The 20,852-nt window shown below is 36.0% G+C and overlaps 1 protein-coding gene across 9 annotated transcripts in view; it reads left to right on the top strand.

The window, feature by feature from the left end:
* KIAA1324L (KIAA1324 like) overlaps positions 1-20,852 on the top strand; it is a 276,854-nt gene that overhangs the window by 144,451 nt on the left and 111,551 nt on the right. For all 9 annotated transcript variants that reach the window (XM_031665967.1, XM_031665970.1, XM_031665969.1 and 6 more), the window contains 5 exons: positions 3,035-3,224; positions 4,498-4,594; positions 5,232-5,333; positions 15,182-15,308; positions 19,682-19,860. In XM_031665967.1, the coding sequence (XP_031521827.1) occupies positions 3,035-3,224; positions 4,498-4,594; positions 5,232-5,333; positions 15,182-15,308; positions 19,682-19,860 (695 nt within the window). The remainder of the gene's footprint in view (positions 1-3,034; positions 3,225-4,497; positions 4,595-5,231; positions 5,334-15,181; positions 15,309-19,681; positions 19,861-20,852) is intronic.

Raw genomic sequence — 20,852 nt, 5'->3', positions numbered from 1 at the left:
ACTTTAAGTTCTAGGGTACATGTGCATAACGTGCAGGTTTGTTACATATGTATACTTGTGCCATGTTGGTGTGCTGCACCCATCAACTCGTCATTTACATCAGGTGTAACTCCCAATGCAATCCGTCCCCCCTCCCCCCTCCCCATAATAGGCCCCGGTGTGTGATGTTCCCCTTCCCAAGTCCAAGTGATCTCATTGTTCAGTTCCCACCTATGAGTGAGAACATGCAGTGTTTGGTTTTCTGTTCTTGTGATAGTTTGCTGAGAATGATGGTTTCCAGCTGCATCCATGTCCCTACAAAGGACAAAAACTCATCCTTTTTTATGGCTGCATAGTATTCCATGGTGTATATGTGCCACATTTTCTTAATCCAGTCTGTCACTGATGGACATTTGGGTTGATTCCAAGTCTTTGCTATTGTGAATAGTGCTGCAATGAACATACATGTGCATGTGTCTTTATAGCAGCATGATTTATAATCCTTTGGGTATATACCCAGTAATGGGATGGCTGGGTCAAATGGTACTTCTAGTTCTAGATCATTTAACCCTAGAAGAAAACCTAGGTAATACCATTCAGGACATAGGCATGGGCAAGGACTTCATGACTAAAACACCAAAAGCAATGGCAACAAAAGCCAAAATTGACAAATGGGATCTAATTAAACTAAAGAGCTTCTGCACAGCAAAAGAAACTACCATCAGAGTGAACAGGCAACCTACAGAATGGGAGAAAATTTTTGCAATCTACTCATCTGACAAAAGGCTAATATCCAGAACCTACAAAGAACTCAAACAAATTTACAAGAAAAAAACAAACAACTCCATCAAAAAGTGGGCAAGGGATATGAACAGACATTTCTCAAAAGAAGACATGCATACAGCCAACAGACACATGAAAAAATGCTTGTCATCACTGACCATCAGAGAAGTGCAAATCAAAACCACAATGAGAAACCATCTCACACCAGTTAGAATGGCAGTCATTAAAAAGTCAGGAAGCAACAGGTGCTGGAGAGGATGTGGAGAAATAGGAACACTTTTACACTGTTGGTGGGATTGTAAACTAGTTCAACCATTATGGAAAGAAACAGACTTTCAAGAGGAAGTTTGTTCAAAATAAAAAGGAGACATGCAGGGCAAAATATCAGTTGATAATGTAGGCTTAAATCATACAAATGGATTTTATTTTCTGTGAGAAGAAGAGGAATCTTTTTTTTTTTTTTGAGACGGAGTCTCGCTCTGTCGCCCAGGCTGGAGTGCAGTGGCGCGATCTCGGCTCACTGCAAGCTCCGCCTCCCGGGTTCACACCATTCTCCTGCCTCAGCCTCCCGAGTAGCTGGGACTACAGGCGCCCACAACCGCGCCCGGCTAATTTTTTTTTGTATTTTTAGTAGAGACGGGGTTTCACCGTGGTCTCGATCTCCTGACCTTGTGATCCGCCCGCCTCGGCCTCCCAAAGTGCTGGGATTACAGGCGTGAGCCACCGCGCCCGGCCTGGAATCTTAATTGATACTGGCAATGGTGAGAGGTTACAGGACCATAATACCCAATATTTTAATGGACATATGAGGTTAGTGTTGGGAAGTATGTACAGGTATATGCATGCAGAGTAGAAACAGAATAAGACATTTCCTCCATGTCACTTCCTATATTAACTCCTATATTTTCAATTGTCTTCATTATGAGATACTGTGCAAAGCTTTGCACAAAGGAAACAAAAAGAGATCTGATGACCATAGAGGTTTTCAAACAAAAAGATCCATAACATTTTACGTGGTATGACAGTTGTCCTGTTTTGATTTTACCTGGGGTGATCCAAGACACTCAGTAGATTAGTTACTTAGTTCACTTAATAAATATAAATACCTGTTATGTGCCAGATAGTGTGGGAAGCAGTGAATAAGATTAATTCCATTATCTATCATACTTCTATCACAATCTTATCCTACATTAGCACTACCTTTTTTTCCACCTTCTCTTCTCTTCCCCTTTGGCTTCTATCTCTTTCTTTCCTTTTTATTCTTTTTTTTTTCTTTTAGCTTCCACTATTTTCCTTTTTCTTTCCTAAGTACCTTTTCTTTGCTCTTTTTCATTATTTGTTATTGGCTTCAACATTTTAATTTAAGCCTAGTAAAAAAATATATAGTGGTGAGAAGGCCTATTGTTGTGAGGAGGCCAGGTAGCGGGAGAAAAATGTATAGGTTAGGTCTGCTAGCTGCATTAAGAAAGAGAATCTTTTATATTTTTCTTTTTACACATCTGTGTACACTCTATATCTAACAACAGTGAAATGGTTTTCCTATTTTTACATTTACTTTGTAGAAATTATGGAGCAAGCTATAGTCCTTTGCAGTGGGACTATAGTATATTTAAACAATTTTTCCATTTTTATAAGTTATATCTTCAATTATTTTCTAAATTATTAGAAAACCAAATCTCTGTATTCCCTTTAACTTGTATGGTTGAACAGATACACATCATTGAATCTAAGAGTAGGTGAATAAAGACACTTGTAGTGACTAACTATTTAGAATTCAGGTGTTTTTCTAGAATTTTGCTGCAGTACGACTTGCTTTCTTCTTTAGCCTTCACGTTACCTTTCTGCTACACATAGGATCATAAAGGAAAAGGAAGACCAACTCTTTTTCTTTGGCATTAAAGCTTTAAACGGCAGTTTGCTGGTCTCTTTGCATGCATTGTTATTCTAGGAATTGAACATTTCATAGATTACTTGTATTAAGCTTGATAACTTTCATTTATTACAAATGATGCTTATAGTGGGAAGAGCAGTATAGTCTTGAATTACTGCATTTGTTATAACTTCAGACTCTGAACTTTGGTTGAATATTGGACTTTCCTTGAGAGCTTTGAAAAAGTACTAGTGGATGGCTAAGGCTCACACCCGATCAACTAAATCAGAATCCTTGCAGTGAGGAGAGAGCCACTGCTGTTCTAGGGTCACTAGCTAGTTGGGACTAAGTTTAGAGATTGACATCCAATAAAAACTTTCTTTTATGACTTTATTTTCCTAGGGGAAGAAGATGGCTCTCTGTACCAACAATATAACAGACTTTACAGTAAAAGAAATAGTGGCAGGGTCAGATGATTACACAAATTTGGTAGGGGCATTTGTATGCCAGTCAACAATTATTCCTTCTGAAAGTAAGGGTTTCCGAGCAGCCTTGTCATCACAATCCATCATTCTGGCAGATACATTCTTAGGTAAGCTTCCTTTGGTTCATATATGCATGCATACATTTATTCTTAAATTATGCTGTGGATAACTTGTCATTGTATTGGTGTTTGCAAAAGATGATTAAGGCCCCCACAGGTAATTTTACATTATCGCTTTGTAAGATGGTGAAAAAACTCCTACTAGTGGGGACTATTGAATAGTCTCTGAGAAGCTTCTGCATTTATGTGTTAATTCATATATAAGTATGACATTTTCTGAGGGTCTGTGCCTGGCATCAGATTTTCTAGAAGTTTAAGAGGCAGACCAATTTTAAAAACCAAAACTAAAAACAAAATAAGAATAGTAAACAAACACAATCTACACCTAAATCATTTATATGCCACCAGTTTCCATCATCTTTTATCGTACCAAAAGTAAGCAGGTGACAAACAGCAAAGGTGCTGAGTTGCATTCCTCATGTTCCCTTTTTGGCTCTGTAGTCCTGGCAGCCATAGGAAAGTTTCAAGAAGAATCTAGCTCTCTAATGAGTGACTCCTAGGGATCAAATTTACTATGATCTCTACGGTGGGGGTTAGGAATCTGTGGTTTTAACAAGCTTCATAGGTGATTCGGATGTGTGGCCAGATGTGAGAACATTGCTGTAGTATAGACTCCAGAGGAATTTAGCATTGACTTTCAGCACCAAGGTCAGTTCCTGGGGCCGGTGGGGGTTGCTCAGAGTGGGAACTCTGAAGCAAAGTTTGCTCTTATTGCTTGTGTTTTGGCTCTGTTATTTTGCTTACAAGAGGCAGGGGGAAAAAAAAAGCCTTAGTTTTCTGCTTACTAGATTAAGCAAATTTCAGAGTTATTTTCTGGAAATTATTAGGGCACAAAATTTTTGCTTTTTCAAATACATCTGTATTGAATATGAGTAAAAAGCTGTATTAGCAAAGCAGCCCAATTCATTCGATAAAAGTCACTGGAGAATGAAAATTTTAAAGGACTTTTGAAATGTTAGAGAACTGAAAAGAACTTCATAGATTATCGAATTACTGCTTGCATTAGATTCAGGCAACAAGACCCGGGGAAGTGAAAAGACTTAAGCAAAATTATAAAGCTAGGGAGTAGAATCTTATCTCTTTCATTCTGGAGACTTTGGAAAATTTCTTATTTTTACCATGAATGCATTAATATAATACAGCATTTCTGTAAATACTGTAAAATGACAGTCACTAAAGCTATTTTCTATTCAAATCTACAGAGACCAAATAAAACCAATTTTCCATATTGCTTAATAGCTTCTTTCTAAATATCATCTAGGAGTTACAGTTGAAACCACATTGCAAAATATTAATATAAAAGAAGATATGTTCCCAGTTCCACCAAGCCAAATACCAGATGTGCATTTCTTTTATAAGTAAGTGAAGATGCTGTTTCCCTTGACTATATTTTAATCAAAAGAAACTAGTATATACAGAACACCAATACTCACATATTTATAATTGTGTGTATGTAATCATATACCAGATGTGAGTTCCTGTGGCAGAGAAGATCGATTATGTCACCTGAGGGTTCCTAGAATGTAGCTTATACTTAATAACTAGTAACTGGTTCTTAAATGAAATATAGTAAAAAGTAGGAAACATGGAATATTTTGAAAGCCTTATATAGTTTCGTGTGTGTGTGTGTGTGTGTGTGTGCAATAAAGAGACTATTTCACTAGGCAATAATTATTTATAATTCACATATCAAAGCATCAGCGTAAGTAGATATGGTCCTTTTTTCCTTAAGAATATTTTTGATTATAATATTTATTAAAATGATAATATCTTTACTAAATACTTTGATGATAACATCACCTGGGAAAGTAGTCAACTTTTCATAGGCAATGAAAGTAAATGAGGTGAAATTGTATTAAAATTGTAAATTAGTGAACTTTAATACATTTTTCTTTTTCATTTGTTCATGAAGCCTGAGAGCAATTATTCACATATTTTTGTCTTTATAATCTGTATTATATCTGTTTTCTAAAAATATTATTTGGCTTACAATAGGTCTTCTACAACGACAACATCTTGTATTAATGGCCGATCAACTGCTGTGAAAATGAGGTGTAATCCTACTAAATCTGGAGCAGGAGTGATTTCAGTCCCCAGGTATCCTTATTTCCATATGATTTGTGTTTACTATGAGGAAGAAAAACTCTCCAGAACATTACAATTTTAAAACACATTATCTATGAACATAAAGCAGAAAGAAAACAGAAGAATCTGTAGTTTTGTTTTTTTTTATAGGGATGTGCTGAGTGTCTATTAAGAGGAATAGGTCCTTGTACAATCTAAATACTTCCTAGCCTCTTGTATGGCATATTCTTGTCCTGTTTGCATACAGTGTCTAATTTTTTTGAAAATTATTTAAGCAATATAAAATTATTCTGCTTGTGTCCCTGTATTTATTTTATTGTTTAGCCTCAATTTCCTTGAGAGCTGGATTAGTAGCTTTCCTGATTTTGGTACTAGATCAACAATTAACTAGCTGGGTGATCAAGTAATCTGACCTCTGAGTCATAGCTTTTTTTTCTGGAAGGGGATGGGGCCCAGGATAGATAATTTGTATTATCGATTTCTAACTCTTCAGTTTATTGATTAATGGTGGCAGAATTACCAAGTTAAGTCTGACTTATAGAATGTGGTTCATTTAACACAGATTAGCATTAAGGCAATAGCCCTCTATAGTCAAGATCTGAATAATGCAGTTCACCTTGGATGGGAACACAAGAAAACAATTTATAGACTCAGAATTGTCAACTTAAATACAGACTGCTTTAATGGCATGAGTGACACTTGAATGCCTCCTGATTTTTTTCAGATATTCACTTTTCAGTATGAAGATTATTTATTTCTTTATATTTTATTTTTAACATTATTATTATTTTTTAATTTTTTTTTGTAGAGATGGGAATCTCCCTACATTGCCCAGGCTGGTCTCAAACTCCTAGCCTCAAGCGATTCTCTCTTCTCAGCCTCCCAAGCTGGGTTGGGATTACAGGTGTGAGTCGTTGCACCCAGCCAGATTATTTATTTCTAATCTTGGCTGAGTTAAGATACCTTTGGATCATAGCTTGATTTGCAGATATTTTTCCTCTATCAAATTAGCAAAAGTATATGTTTTTAAAAAGAAAATGATCGTGTTAATTTTGATTTTGATAGTTTCACAGTAACCCTTGGGAGATTTTAACCTGTCCTGATTATGTCACATCAGGATTGGAAATCAGTGGTGTAAGCATTGCTTCAAATACTTGTGTATCCTAAAAATACTTACAGGGGTAACACAGTATTTTGGGCTTATTTTTGGGCATAAAGGCACACTGACATTCTCTTTCACCAACTGCCGTGTTTCCACTTCTCGTAGATCTATGAATTAATTATTCTTTTCACCTGCTCAAGGTGAGAGACCGATGCAACAAGAGTAGTACCTAATAATAATAAAAGGGCATCCTGTGGTGGAGGATCCCTCTCCCAGCCTCCAAACTATAACGAAGGCAGAAAACCACCGTCCAAGAAAAGATGTGGTCAGAGATTCTCGCAATAAAAGCGTGTGTTTTTCATCATTCTCTGATATGCCACCATACAGTTCTGAGTTCAGGTGCTTAATCTATTTACTATAGCACATCTGGGGGTCATTTTATGACCCTGACAATTAACTTCTAGTCTCTAGGAGTTTACTTGAATAGCTTCCAAAGCCTCCTCTAGGCCTCTAACTCAAGTAGATGATGTTAATGAAGACTAGGTCTGTCCTTTAGGAAACACGTCACTCTCTCATAAGGTGTGTTCTGATGCTTTCATTGTGATAAGGAAAATAGTCTCCTGGAGTTAAGTGATGGCATGCAGAAACTGAATTTTTCCTATGAGGAGAGGAAAACTTGTTTCTCCTTTGACCTCCAGGAATCTGCCACTCAGGGAAGTAAATGATCTTTCCCAGGGTTTATCAAGATCACCTGCAGCAGAATACCCTGGGATATCTATTGTAAACATTAATTTCTGGGCCGTCTCTAAAAATACAGAATCTTAGATGCTGAGCACAGGAACATTTTTAAAAACCACAAGGCAATTCTGATGCCTACTGAAATTTGAGAACCAGATATTTTCCTAACTCGCATTTTGGAATTTTTTTTGTTTGTTTTTTGAGACAGATTCTCAAAATGTATTCCAAATTTTAGTTTTGTGAAAAGCTAATTTAAAATGTGACAGTCTAAAGGGTGTAGTCCTTCACCCATGTTTGATAAATCTTCATTTAGAGTTGTGATGCGCACTGAAGTGTGCTGACCATTGCTTCAGGGAGCTGCTTCAACACTACAGCCTAAACGTGCCGACCTTTATTTATTTCTTGAATCAATTTCCCATCAGGGCACAAGAGGGAGCTCGGAGATCAGAACACGAGAAACAGCAGCTTTCCTGAAATTATTAGTTTTTTTTTTTTTTTTTTTCCTTTCTTTTAGTGGTGGGATTGAATAACTCTTTCCTACTAACAGGAGGAAAAAAAAAAAAAAAAAAAGTCAACATAGCCCAGTTTCTCAGGCTGCTTTTTAAGAGAACTTCTTTTCTTTCTTTTCTCTCTCTCTTTCTTTCATTCATTCTTTCTTTTTTTTTTTTTTTTTTTTTTTTTTTTTTTTTTTTCAGCTTTAAGATCTCCAGAGTGGAGGGAGGGAGATGCTAACCAGATGCTTGCCTTGAGAAGCTTCATATGCTGACCAAAAAGTGTCAGAAGGAGACTTTGGTAGTGCAGAAGGAATGCCACTCTCAGGAATTCTCATTGCTTGGCCAAGAATCTTGGCAAGCCAGGCAAAAGTTTACTTTAGCAGGAGCAATGTTGGTTGGGGTTCTATATCTTGGTGTCCTGGGAAAATGTCTTAAGATCTCCAGACCTGGGAAAGTGAGAAAGTCTTAATAGAAAGTGAAATGGGCAAGAGAGAAAAGGGGAAATGTGTGTTCTTTGTGTATCACCTGAGAAATTAGAGGGAGCAGCAAATTATCTGGGCTGCCTTCTCATCTGCAGCTGGAAACACCAGCCTGTCTATTTGGTCTGGCAAATGTAGTTGACTTCTAATTCCATAAAGTGTCTGGAGGGTATGAAACATTTTAGATAAAAACAGTACAGTGTTTATGGCAGATGTAATCTGACAGCTGGAGTGAAGTTACGAGATTTTCTAGTGTAGTTTGCACCTTGAGCAGAGAATAAACTGCTAGCACAATAGGCTGCTGATGTTCCTAAATATTAATAGATGCCCCTAAGTAGATGGCCCCCTAGCCTTTGCCTAAAAGGCTTCTTAAACCTCTAATCATTACCTTAGGTAGGTAGAGGAACTGAAGGCTTTTCTTTTATTGGGAAGAATTTAGACCTAAGCATTGTGTCCAAAGGGTTCTTTTAAAAACATGAGAAATTTCTGTTAGTGAAAAGGGTATAAAAAGGACTTATTAAAAAGCAGACAAAGGGAAGCATTTTTACTCTGATAATAGAGGTGCCACAGCATCTACAAGATCCTTGAGTCAAACACATTGACTTTACAGAGCAGGAAACACTGATGGCCCAGGTTGTATAGCTGCAGTGTGGCATAGTCCAAGATGGAATAATTTTCTAAGTGTGTGTTTTTTTCATGCCATAATGCTTTCATCTTGCCATTTTTTCATTCGATTCCTCCTGGGCAGAGATTTGCAAAGAAGCACACTAAGTTAGAGGCAAATATCACACTTACCCCAGAGGATAACTCAACTGATTTACAAGTTATTGGTGCCTTCATTTAAATGAGTCATCTTTCCTCAAACAGGGTCTTTATTGATGCCACGAGTTAGAGGAAAATCATTTTTTTCTCTCTGTCCACTTCTGACTATATATAGCTGCTTGAGTAGTTTATAAATCAGCTTAAAATTGTTTTGCCAAAACCTCCTTCAAAATCCAAATTCATCTTCATTATCAGTGTAGCCTCTGGGAATATTGAATCTCACAAAAGGAATGCTTCACTGTTCTGTCCTGTTATAATCAAGGGTCAAACACTCCAGGGGTTTATTTCACAGATTCCAATTTAGAGTCTCTCTATCAAATTCATCAGATCTATTGGATGCTAATATAGTATTTTCTTTGGTCTTTGGGGGAGGACTGTTAAAACCAAATTATCCATTTTCAGTTCTTAAGAGACATGGAAGGATGGTTGGTAAAATGAGTTCTCTTGTTTTCTTTTTCCCTAGAACAATTTATAGACAGATAATAGATACCTAAGTCTGTGCAAGTTAAATTAAAAAGACAATTTAACTCAAAAGACTAAAACTAAATACGTTCCTAGAATATTAAAAAGTAAAAAGGCATATAGAAGCATTATGAGCATAAGTGAAAACAGCTAAAATCCATTATGATCAAGAAATGAAAAAACTAAAACAGAATTGCTAAAACTATACATTTCAGACACTAATAAATAATCTTAAGACATGATATAAAAATTGAAACCATTCATAAAATTTTCAGATCAATTTTGAGATAAGGATGATAATTATTTCATTAAACAAGATAAAGAATGTGAAGATAAAACTAGGGAAAGTCAGTTAATTTAGTTTATCTCAGTTTTGATCTGATGCTGGCTTTTGATAGTTAACTCAGGATAGAGTCTTTAGACAGGGAGGTTTTTGCAGGAGATTGATAGAATTTTGTAAACCTGGATCTAAGAACTATGCATAAAAAATCTTACATTCATACTCAATCTGTTGTGATATTCTTGTAGAAAACACCGGGTTCTTGTCACACATCCAGGAAAGAGTAGGCTTGCAGACACTTTGAAGGGTGAGGGGCTATGGAATTTATTGGGCGAAAAGGAAAAAGACTCAGCCAAATGAGAGGGGTTCCTGTTAGCAAGCCCCCATCTCACAGATTGAACACTAGGTTACCACCCAGGAACAGGAGGGGCCAGGCTCCTCCCCCTGCAAAGGGCACAAACTTCCCAAGGCCCCACCCCTTTCTTCCAGTGCCAGGCTGATTGGAGGTTTTCTGTGGAGCCCTTTTTACTTGGTTGTCTCAGTCTGAATGTTTGTGTCTCCCCAAATGCATATGCTGAAATACCATTAATACTGGGGTGATAGTAGTAGGAGATGGTGTGTTGGGAGGTTATCAGATCATGATGGCTCTCCCCACATGAATGAGATTAGTGCCCTTATGAAAGAGACTCCAGGCCTGGCACGGTGGCTCATGCCTGTAACCCCAGCACTATGGGAGGCGGAGGCAGGCAGATCAAATGAGGTCGGGAGCTGGAGACCAGCCTGACCAACATGGAGAAACCCCGTCTCTACTAAAAAATACAAAATTAGCCGGGCGTTGTGGTGGACGCCTGTAATCCCAGCTACTCGGGAGGCTGAGGCAGGAGAATCACTTGAACCCGGGAGGAGGAGATTGTGGTAAGCCCAGATCTCGCCATTGCACCCCAGCTTGGGCAACAAGATCAGAACTCTGTCTCAAGGAAAAAAAAAAAAAAAAAAGACTCCAGAGAGCTAGCTAGCCGCTTCCACCACATGAGGATGCAGCAAAAAAGCGCTATCTATAAAGCAGAGAGCAAGCCCTCACCAGACACTGAATCTGCTGACATTGTAATGTTGGACATTCAGCCTGTAACTGTAAGAAGTATATATAAACTACCCAATTTAATATATTTTGTTATAGTAGCCTGAATGGACTAAGACACATTTACAAACAATTTGTAATCTCTAGCCTCAGGGCAAAAAAATTTTTGAACAAGATGCAGTAGTGTTTTTGGGGCCCCATACAAGAGGGGACAAGCCATCCCCAGCAGAGAAAGTCTGAGTCTCCTGAGATGCCAAAGGTGAGAGGAATTACCAGCAGCAGGTTAGAGACAGCACTGAAGCCAGTTTGAATACCCCAACATGGGGAGCTCACTGAAAAGCTCCATGCGAAAGCAACTCAGCAACAATAGTTTATCCTGGAGGATAACTCAATTGACAAATTTTCTAGGTACACAAAACGTTCCCCTCAGTCTCCTCAGACAAAATCCAGAGGGATCAGAAACATATTGACAATATAGATATATGTGTTTTAACCTTTGTATTTTCTATTTTGGAGAAACAAATTTGTACTGAATTATAAACTATGCAAACAGTTAATAACAGGTTCAGTATTAAGTAATAATAGTTCATAAGAAAAGATTCTTCTCCACGAATTCATAACACAAACCAAGTAGATCCTACTTTAGGAAAGATTTATTTAAAAGAAGACACTAATAGCTCATCTCTCAGTCCAGTTATCTCTCAGGGAATGTATCCCGTTTTAGAATCCAAGACCTAACTTCCTAAAAAAAGTTAATGTGAATTCTTACATATTGCCAGGGCCACCCAGATTCATAAGGCAATCCTGAAGTAAAATAAGAAAACCGGGAAGTCTCTTATTCACTTACCTATAAAACCAAATCAAGGTCCACCTGGTTGTCCTTTGAATCGGTCTTTACCTAGAATTCATAGCACATCCAGCAATCCTGTAGAATCCTAGCCTGGAATGCCCCGGCTATCCATGACAGTGTACTGTCTCTTTAGATATTTATTCACTGGTTCCTATGGTGACTGCATAAACCAAAAATTATAAAAGAAGCACAATTTGTGGTACCTCTGCATTCCAGCTTTAAAAAGCTGGAGGAGGTGGCTGGAGATGATGATAGGACAAGTAATCAAAGGGAAAAGTATTTCAAGTACTTGGCAATAAAACATTTATCTATTTTACTGTTTGTTTTTCTGTTTTCTTGGTAAGAGAAAATATTTGTTTTTCTCTTATACTTTTTTTCTATTTTCATACTAAAAATAAGTGCTATTCAAATTATTATTGCTTCATACATCCCTGTTTCATATGGAAGGACTGATTTAAATTATGACATTTAGGTTTATAACAAAGAATTAAATTTGGATGTTCCACAATTTAAATGATTCATCAGGTTAAAAGAATCAAATAATTGACTCTAAGGTAAACTACTTTGAGTAAAGCTAAGAGTATCTTTTAAAAAATGAAGTCTACCAAGGAAAGGCGCTATAGTGTTTTGACACCCAACAGCAGCTTTATAAATTACATCAGTGTCGTGATTTTGTTGTTGCAGTTTCTGTGGTTCTAGCAGTTCTTTAGAAAGTGATATGCATTGCTAATAGTCTTTTATATTTTTCATTGCTCTAAACTTTCCAAAATTGTTCACTCATTTTATCCATTATAACTACCTCGTGAAGGCAGTATAGCAGACATTTGATTTTGACAAATTACAAAAAAGTGGCAGGGGAAAGAAGGAGTTAAGTCATTTGTAGGAAAACATAATCATTTGAGTGTCCAGTTAGAATTGTAACCCAGATCTTTTCTTTAGAAGTTTTTGCAACTTTGATTAGTTTTCTCCTTTTTTTTTTTTCATTTATAGAGTTCATTTTTCTCAGATTGTAACAGACTTTCTCTTCTATTTTCCCAAGATAAACTGTTTTTTTTTTCTTACTCAAAACTTCACTGTTCTGGAAAATAAAATATAGAATAATTTGGGGAGGAAGATTTGAACTGGAGAGCACTTTTGCTATTTTCACTAAATGAACAGGAAATTGTATTCTTGAGTATTTTTCTCATTGTTTACCCAATATTTTAAAAAAGAAAAAATTTGAGTTGCTTTTTACTAATCTAGAAGGGGGAAAGTATGGATATTTTATGTGGCATGATTTAAAAAAAAAAAAAAAAAACCTGTCTTTGTTTCAGTCTGAGTATATTCATTACCTTTTTTTTTTTTTTTTTAGAAACAGAGAAATTAAGGCAGATAAGAGTTAAGCCATTTTCCCCAGAGTCACTATTTGTCATTGTTCTTAGCCCTGACATATGGCATAGGGACTCAGTTACAGCATGCTATAAACAACATTGCTTTTATTCACATCCCACCACTTCTGCTTAGTGTACGGACACTTTGGAAAGATAGGCATGTAAAAATGCAGTCAATTTATAGACATGTAAATTTTTTTTTTAGTGTTCATATCTTAAGGTGTCTTAGAATACATTTAGTTAACTAACAGTATGAAATTTTACTTTGCTGTTAGACTGAATATTATAGTTTTGGACCATGTATCACTGGAAAGGTGTTTGAAGTTAAAGCTTCAAAAAGTGTTTTTTTATTTTTCCTTATTATTTTGTGGCTATCCTTTTGCTATTAATGGTTTCAGGACACCTGTCCTCAGCACCAGCTGAGGTCTGAAGAAGGTTTTCAGGGCAAAGCCTATATTTATGTGGCTTGACTTAAGGAAGCCGAAAGTGGTAGACAATTTAAATTCCCCTAGTTTTAATGCATTCATGAACAAAACAGCAGTTCTTACTAGAATCTGTCCAAGTAGCTTCTGGCATCAATCAGTAAGGATTCTGTATACCATAACAGCCATTAATTTTTCAGCCATGCTGTGTTTAGCTGTCCCAGAATGAAAGAGGGAAGCTGAGGTAATGGCCCCACCCACTAGAAAGAACAGTTTCCAAAAGTCTCCAGAGCCTCCCTAGTGGTTAGTTCTTTGTGATCCTATCCCTGCGTCTAAGCCCCATCCACATCCATCATCTTCAGAGTAGTGAAGGTAACCACTTTTCAGGTTGTCATTAGGCCAAGGAAACCCAAGATTGCAATGTTATTTGCATCACTTAGTTGCATGTTGACCTCATGGTTGGTTTTTCACTTTAGAGAATTTTGTGGTGATACCTTTCTCCTACTTCTAAAAGACCAGGGTCCTGTGCAGCATTCTATTCCCTAAAGCATCTCGCCTAAGTACATTACCTTAAACAGAAGTTACAACCTCTGTAACATATGAGGCCTTTCATTACCTAGTTTCTCTCCGTATGCCCAGCACTCATGCGTTGCATTGCTCTTGAAACTTGCAACAATGACCCAGCTGTAATTTCCTGCCAATTAATAATACATTTTCATTCCTTTGCAGGAATTCCTTTGCTTTCTTCTTTTGTGTTCTGGCTAACTCCTACCAAATATTCTAGACTCAGCTTAGATATCATTTCTACCAAGAAGCATTTCCGGAATCTTTTTTGTTTTTGTTTTTTTTTTTTGGTCATTGTCTCTCTCTCTCTCTCTTAAATTCAAAACAAAAAAGCTTTACAGAAATATGATTCCCCTACCATACGATTCAGTCATTTAAAGCATATAATTCAGTGGTGTTTAGAATATTCAGGGATATGGGCAACCACCACCACAGTCAGTTTTAGAAGATTTTCAACAGAAACCTCATATCCTTTAGCTCCCAGTCCCCTATGCCCCAGTCAACTTCCCAGCCCTGAGCAACTACTAATTTACTTCCAGTCTCTATAGATTTCTCTATTCTGGACTTTGAATAGCATATGAATAGCATCATATAATTTGTGAAATTTTGTGACTGGTTTCTTTCACATAGCATAATATTTTCAAGGTTCTTCCAAGTTGTGACATGCCTTACTGCATTTCTTTTATGGCTGAATAATATCCTTTATACAGATATATTGCATTTTGTTTATACTTTCGTCTGTTGATAAACATTTGGGTTGTTTCCACCTTTTGGTTATTATATAAAATGCTGCTATAAACATTCGTGTACCAGTTTTTGTGTGAAGATATGTTTTCATTTCTCTTGGGTTTATACCTAGGAGTGAACTTGGTGGAATAAATAGTAACTTTACACTTAATTGGTTGAGGAACTGCTAAACTTTTCAAAGTAGGTGCACAATTTTATATTCCTATCAGCTGTGCATGAGGACACCAATTTCTCTACATCCTCACGACACTTGTTACTATCTTTTTGATTCCAGCCATCCTACTAGGTACAAACTGTTACCTCATAGTGGTTTATATCTTTTAGATTTTTTTCCACTTGTGTTTCTTCAGCATCCACACAGTGCTCCCCAGCATGTGATAGGTATTCTGATGTTGTTTGAATGGGTTAAAAAGCTGTCATTTATGTGTTTTTGGTTTTGTTTATGATTTTAGCAAGTGCCCAGCAGGTACTTGTGATGGGTGTACATTCTATTTCCTGTGGGAGAGTGCCGAAGCTTGCCCTCTGTGCACGGAGCATGACTTTCATGAGATTGAGGGAGCCTGCAAGAGAGGATTTCAGGTAAGGGACAAACTCTCAAAGCAGAGCTTTGGCATTATAGTTGGTTAGTCTGGTATCACATCATAGAAACCAAGGTCCAGAAGTATGGCAAAACCTTGTAGTTAACTTAATGTGACATTGGTAGGCATTTAAAATCAAGTTTGTTAGCTGAACTTTCAGATGCTAGGGTAGCTGGAGATGTGCACTGGGATTGAGGAAAATGAATCATGATAAGGGAGTCACAGGCTTTGAATATTTACCTGGATTATATGGGAATGATATCATTAAACCAAGATGTGATTTATATAATGCAGGTTAGGTATAATTAAGATGGGGATAATATAACTGACTCACTATAAGAAGCGTGCCTAAACAGTAAAGCATATACACGTAAAATTAAGATCCTACTCTATAGCTTCTTGCATTCATACTTAAATATTTTTTATTTCCATTTTATATTTAATACATTATGAAAACTTTCTCTTCTCATTAAATATATTTTTAAAAACATTTTTATTTATTGATAAATATTTTTTATATAATTTGGTGTTTAATAATACCTTTGTTAGACATTTGAGAGAAAATGGAAAACAATCTTTTTATAAATAACTGTAGCAAACACCTTTGAAGGAGATTTGATTTTGTTAGTTTGTGATTAGCAAGAGATTATTTGAATCCAAAAAGAATGGACATTTTTAAGGCTTAATGCATATTACCAAATTACTTTGGTTATATCAGTTTTCACTTTCTCTTCATTTTCACTTTCACCAATAGTGTTTGAGAGAGCCTGCTTCACTGCACTAACTTTGAGTAGTATCATATGAAAAAAAACAAAACAAAACTTAATCTGCTTCAAGACCACTTGTTTACCACCACTCCATGCCCAGATTCCATTAAAATCATAATAAAGAAGCACAGAGGAAAGTAAACCAACACTAATTCTGGAAACCTGAAGGGAGAGTGGGCAGCAGAGAATTAGAGAGGGGAAGCAGTTTTTCCCAGGAAGGTCTTGAAGAGCTTGCAGTTAGCAGGATGAAGGGCAGGAACTTGAGAGGAATGAAATCAGGATGCTTGCACCCAATCCCATGCATTCCAAGTATTTGACAGCAGTTGAGTTCACCTCACCCCTAAGAAAAAACCATACAGAACTATTCTCTAAGTTGGTGTTTTTCAAACTTTAATGACAGTGAACCTATATTAAGAATTATATTGTACATCAAACCCAGTACACACACACAGATTAGACACACAGAAATATGCCTAAAAGTGAGATAAAGTTTCAAGGAACAATATTTATTTTGTATTTTATGATAAAGTACAAGCACAGAGTTAATGTAAAGTATATTTTTATTAATAATTTAATGCAGTATACAAAAAATAAGCAGATAACACAAAAACAAAAATTAGGAAATGTGTTATTTAATTTGTCAAATGTGCTTCCCTGTAGATGGCTTATTCTAGTTCAGAGCACACAGAATCAGTGCCGCTCACTCAGCTAGCACACTGCTGAGACAGTTTCTTTTTAATATTTTTAAGTAGGTCAAGGATAAAAATTCCAGATTCACAAAAATAGTTTTTTGTTAATCCTCTTAATAATGATAATGCTTTTTCTACTTCACAATAGAAATTCTTCTTTACCTTTACTCTACAATTATGACAAACTGCTTATCTTATAATTGTTTTTTAGAGTAAATGAAAAACGAAGCTGCACTCTCCTTGGCTACCAAGTTTAATTCAAAGGTTTTTGAATGACTAAATGATCTTTTGTTCAAACATTCTTTAATATTTCTCTCCTGGAAGGTAATGAATGATGAGAAGGTTAAGACAGTAAAGTTGCAACAAGTTCTCTAATTTTATTTCATTCAAACTGTCTTCCTTGGTAGGGTCACTTCAACATATGATAAGATTGTTGAGAATAGATAGTTGCTGGCTGATTATTTAGTATTTGTTTTTGCCTTTAAAATGATACTTTTTGGATCACTTTGATGTGCTTGACATGTTGAAATTTATAACATCCCCCTATAGTTACATATTTAATTTGAGAAATACTGGAAGCAGTTAAATATATTCTTCTACTATGCTTAGATACCTGTGTTGGAAATATTTGTCTAAGGAGCTTAAGCTTCAGTTACAAAACTATGAATATTATTCCTGAGTTCATAGACCTTACTTAGTGTATTCCATTGCAACTATAAAAAATGGGTATGATACAGTAAGTGGGAATAGCCACCTCCAATCACGGAATAAAATATTTTAAAAAGTCAACTCCTCTGTGAGCTTCAGATACAAATGACAGCTATTGCTGTTTTTTATTGTCAGTGAATATGTGTGGATTTCTTTGGATACCAAAGCTTCATAATGGAAGAAAAATAGTTATTGTGAAATATTGCAATGGGTATATTTAATCTTTTTAACCATCCCACTGTGTTTCAGTCCTATTTCCAACACCATCTTTATAATTTTTTACTTTATATTGATTGAGCATTCACTTTCCTAATTCTTTAGATATATCTAATACAGATGCATACGTTAAATTTATACAGGTCCTCCACATACAGCTGATATAAACAAAAAGAACTGCACAACTTGTGATGAAAGTGCTCTTATCAAGTGGGATCTGTGAAATCTATACCAGGTTCTAAGTGTGTATTAAGCATTACTTATGTATGTCATGCAACACTAAAGATTTGAAGAGAAACTGTATTATTACTAAGGGGACTATCTTAAAATTTATCTTTGAATTTATTTTACCCTGCTCACAAAATATTTCTACATACTAGAATAATAATTTTTTCAGCTGCAGTGTCAGCCATTTTGTTTTCCAATGATGTGTGGTTGAATGAATAAGGCTTTCTAATTAATAGTTACAGAATTACTAAGATAATTTGCCAATAGCTTGATTTTTTTTTTCCATGTCAGTATTTGAGGAGCTTATTGAAAAGTTAAGCATTCTGGGTTTGCAAGTATTTTTTTAATTTTGAAGTTTTAAGATTTTGTTATAAGACTGCCATCAGACAGTAGAGCTTGCTATTTTCATTGGGTATTGCACATTTGATAAAACCATATCAAAGATGGTACAGTCTTTTTTCCTTGTTAGAATGCACTTCAAATAAAGTCAACATTTGCTAACGAATTTGTTTCTCTCTGTATTGTCATTATTGACACTTAGAGATGCAGCAGATGAATTTGAACATGCCTCAGCATTTCCCATATTACCATTTTTATAAAAAATATGACCCACTTAAAAAGAAATTTATTTGCACTAAGTTTAGGAAAAACATTACAGCTATAATGTACAAACAAAAAAATCCAGTCACTAATATCCTTTCTAATAAACATGCTGAAAGTTCCTGTCCAAAACTTGAATCAGACTTTTCCTCAAAGTGAAGAAGAGTCTCCTGCCCCTTTCACTTCATGACTAACTGCAAAAATATTTGTGTATTTAAATCATGAAAATTAACATTATGGTGTTATTCTTCTGTTAGAGTGTTGATAAAGTGACCATCGTACACCAGAAAGTTTAATGAGACACGTTAAAAGATTAGTGCCCTATGTTATTTAATGTCGGTGGATAGAATCACCATGCAGATTGCTACTGGTCACTGTATATGTTGAAATATATAAGGAACCATGCACTGTACTCTGATTTTCTATTTTGATCTGCCTATTTGATCTATCTATTTCTTAAAATTCCTGGTTGAGACCCAGTATATTAAGGCAGTTTGAAAAACATTGCCCTAAAGGAATTGCCATCTATTTTGGGAGGATGAAAATACTGGTGTGGGTAGTGATGACCCAGAATAATGCCTTCCTTATTTTGGCATGGGGAAGAAGGGTGTAGACTATGTGCCCGCTTACACCAGTTACCCAGTCGTGGTACACCTATATGTCCTGGGTCTAGGGTCTGTTCTTCCACTCGGAGGACAGGCTTATTGGGAAAATGGGCTTACATGATGGGTGGATGCAACCCATTTCTTAGAGTAAGCAACCTAAGCTTTCATTCAAAAACATGACTAAGATGTCTAAGAGCATCAAAATTGGAAAAAAAGAAAGCCCAGAGGTATGTTCATATGGAGCCATTTTTATTCAACCTCCTTGGCATGCACTGTACTGTACTGTACCCTTCTGAGGTGGCAATCTATGTCTTTGTTTGGTTTTTGCATTTTCATTAATTAATTCCTTATTCATTCATGTATCTTTTTTCCTGTATTTCTGGAGCTTTTATTAAATGAATGTTGAATAATCCTCTATGCCTACTGTAAGTAAAGGGTTAGCAAAACCCTTTCTTCTTTTATGTAAGAAATTGACCTGTGACAAATCTAGCTTTTACAGTTGAGTCTGAATCTCATTTCTCATGTCTTCTATGGTTTTATGGTTTTTTTTTTTTTTTAAAGGAAACCTTATATGTATGGAATGAACCTAAATGGTGCATTAAAGGAATTTCTTTGCCTGAGAAAAAGTTGGCAACCTGTGAAACAGTTGACTTTTGGCTGAAGGTGGGAGCCGGTGTGGGAGCTTTTACTGCTGTTTTGCTGGTGGCTCTGACCTGCTACTTCTGGAAAAAGAATCAAAAGTAAGTACCCTCTGAGATGATCACAAGAGAGCAAGAGAGCCTATTTTGTTGTGAAAATTCTAAACTTGATCATTATATCCAATAAATAGATTCTTCAGAGACACAAGAATTTTCTCCTTGTGAAGAAATCATAGGAAAGGCCTTGAGAAAGCAAGCAGAGGAAACGATTGTTATTCTGACAGTAGAAAGATCATAGAACATTAGAGATCATTGAGTTAGAGTCATTTATTAGAAAACAAGGAAAACAAGAGGCTCCATGTTACTCAGGTAGATTATGGCAGAGCTGAGATTTGGAAGGCAGATATTCTCTCAGTGTCTGCCTGTTTAAAAAATGACATGATGCTGTCTTCTTACTTCACCTTTTCTTTTTAAAATTTCTTGTGGGAAGACATTTGCAAAAAAAAAAAAAAAAGAAAAGAAAAAAAGAAAAAAACAGATTAAGTGTATAGGCAAATATCATGTTTATTTGCTCCAGGTTTTCAAGGATCTGGAATTGAATATGGAGCCTAATTCCTGAATGTATATTGATCTGTTATAGGACTTGAATCTTTTAGAATGATTTACACCTCAGGGGCACTGTGGAACTCCTATATTGTAATATCTAGGGACAATTGCAATATCTGGGGTGATAGTATAAAGGAATAAATAATATAGAGAGATGATAAAGACCAAATTACTTGCCTGTTTGATATTCTTATCTTTACAAACGAAATACTGGGAAAACCTTACAGTGAATTGGCTTCCAAATATTCATGTTAAGAAAATGCATGCAGGCCTCAAAGTCCCCGCCCCCAAATTTTTTCATTTTTGAACAATTCAATGTAAAGTGGTAGAATTAACTCTATTGAACTGATTTCTGAAATCCTGGGAAATATTTCTTTATAAATGGTAGATACATGATAACACACATATTGCTATGGCTGTAGGCTAGGGAAATTTGTTGGTGGAGCAATTATACTCCAAGCCAATTTACTGAGCTAGTATATGACCAC

Source organism: Papio anubis, chromosome 4 (assembly GCF_008728515.1).
Source record: "Papio anubis isolate 15944 chromosome 4, Panubis1.0, whole genome shotgun sequence".
NCBI lineage: Eukaryota > Metazoa > Chordata > Mammalia > Primates > Cercopithecidae > Papio > Papio anubis.
This window is presented reverse-complemented; position numbering and strand designations above follow the sequence as displayed.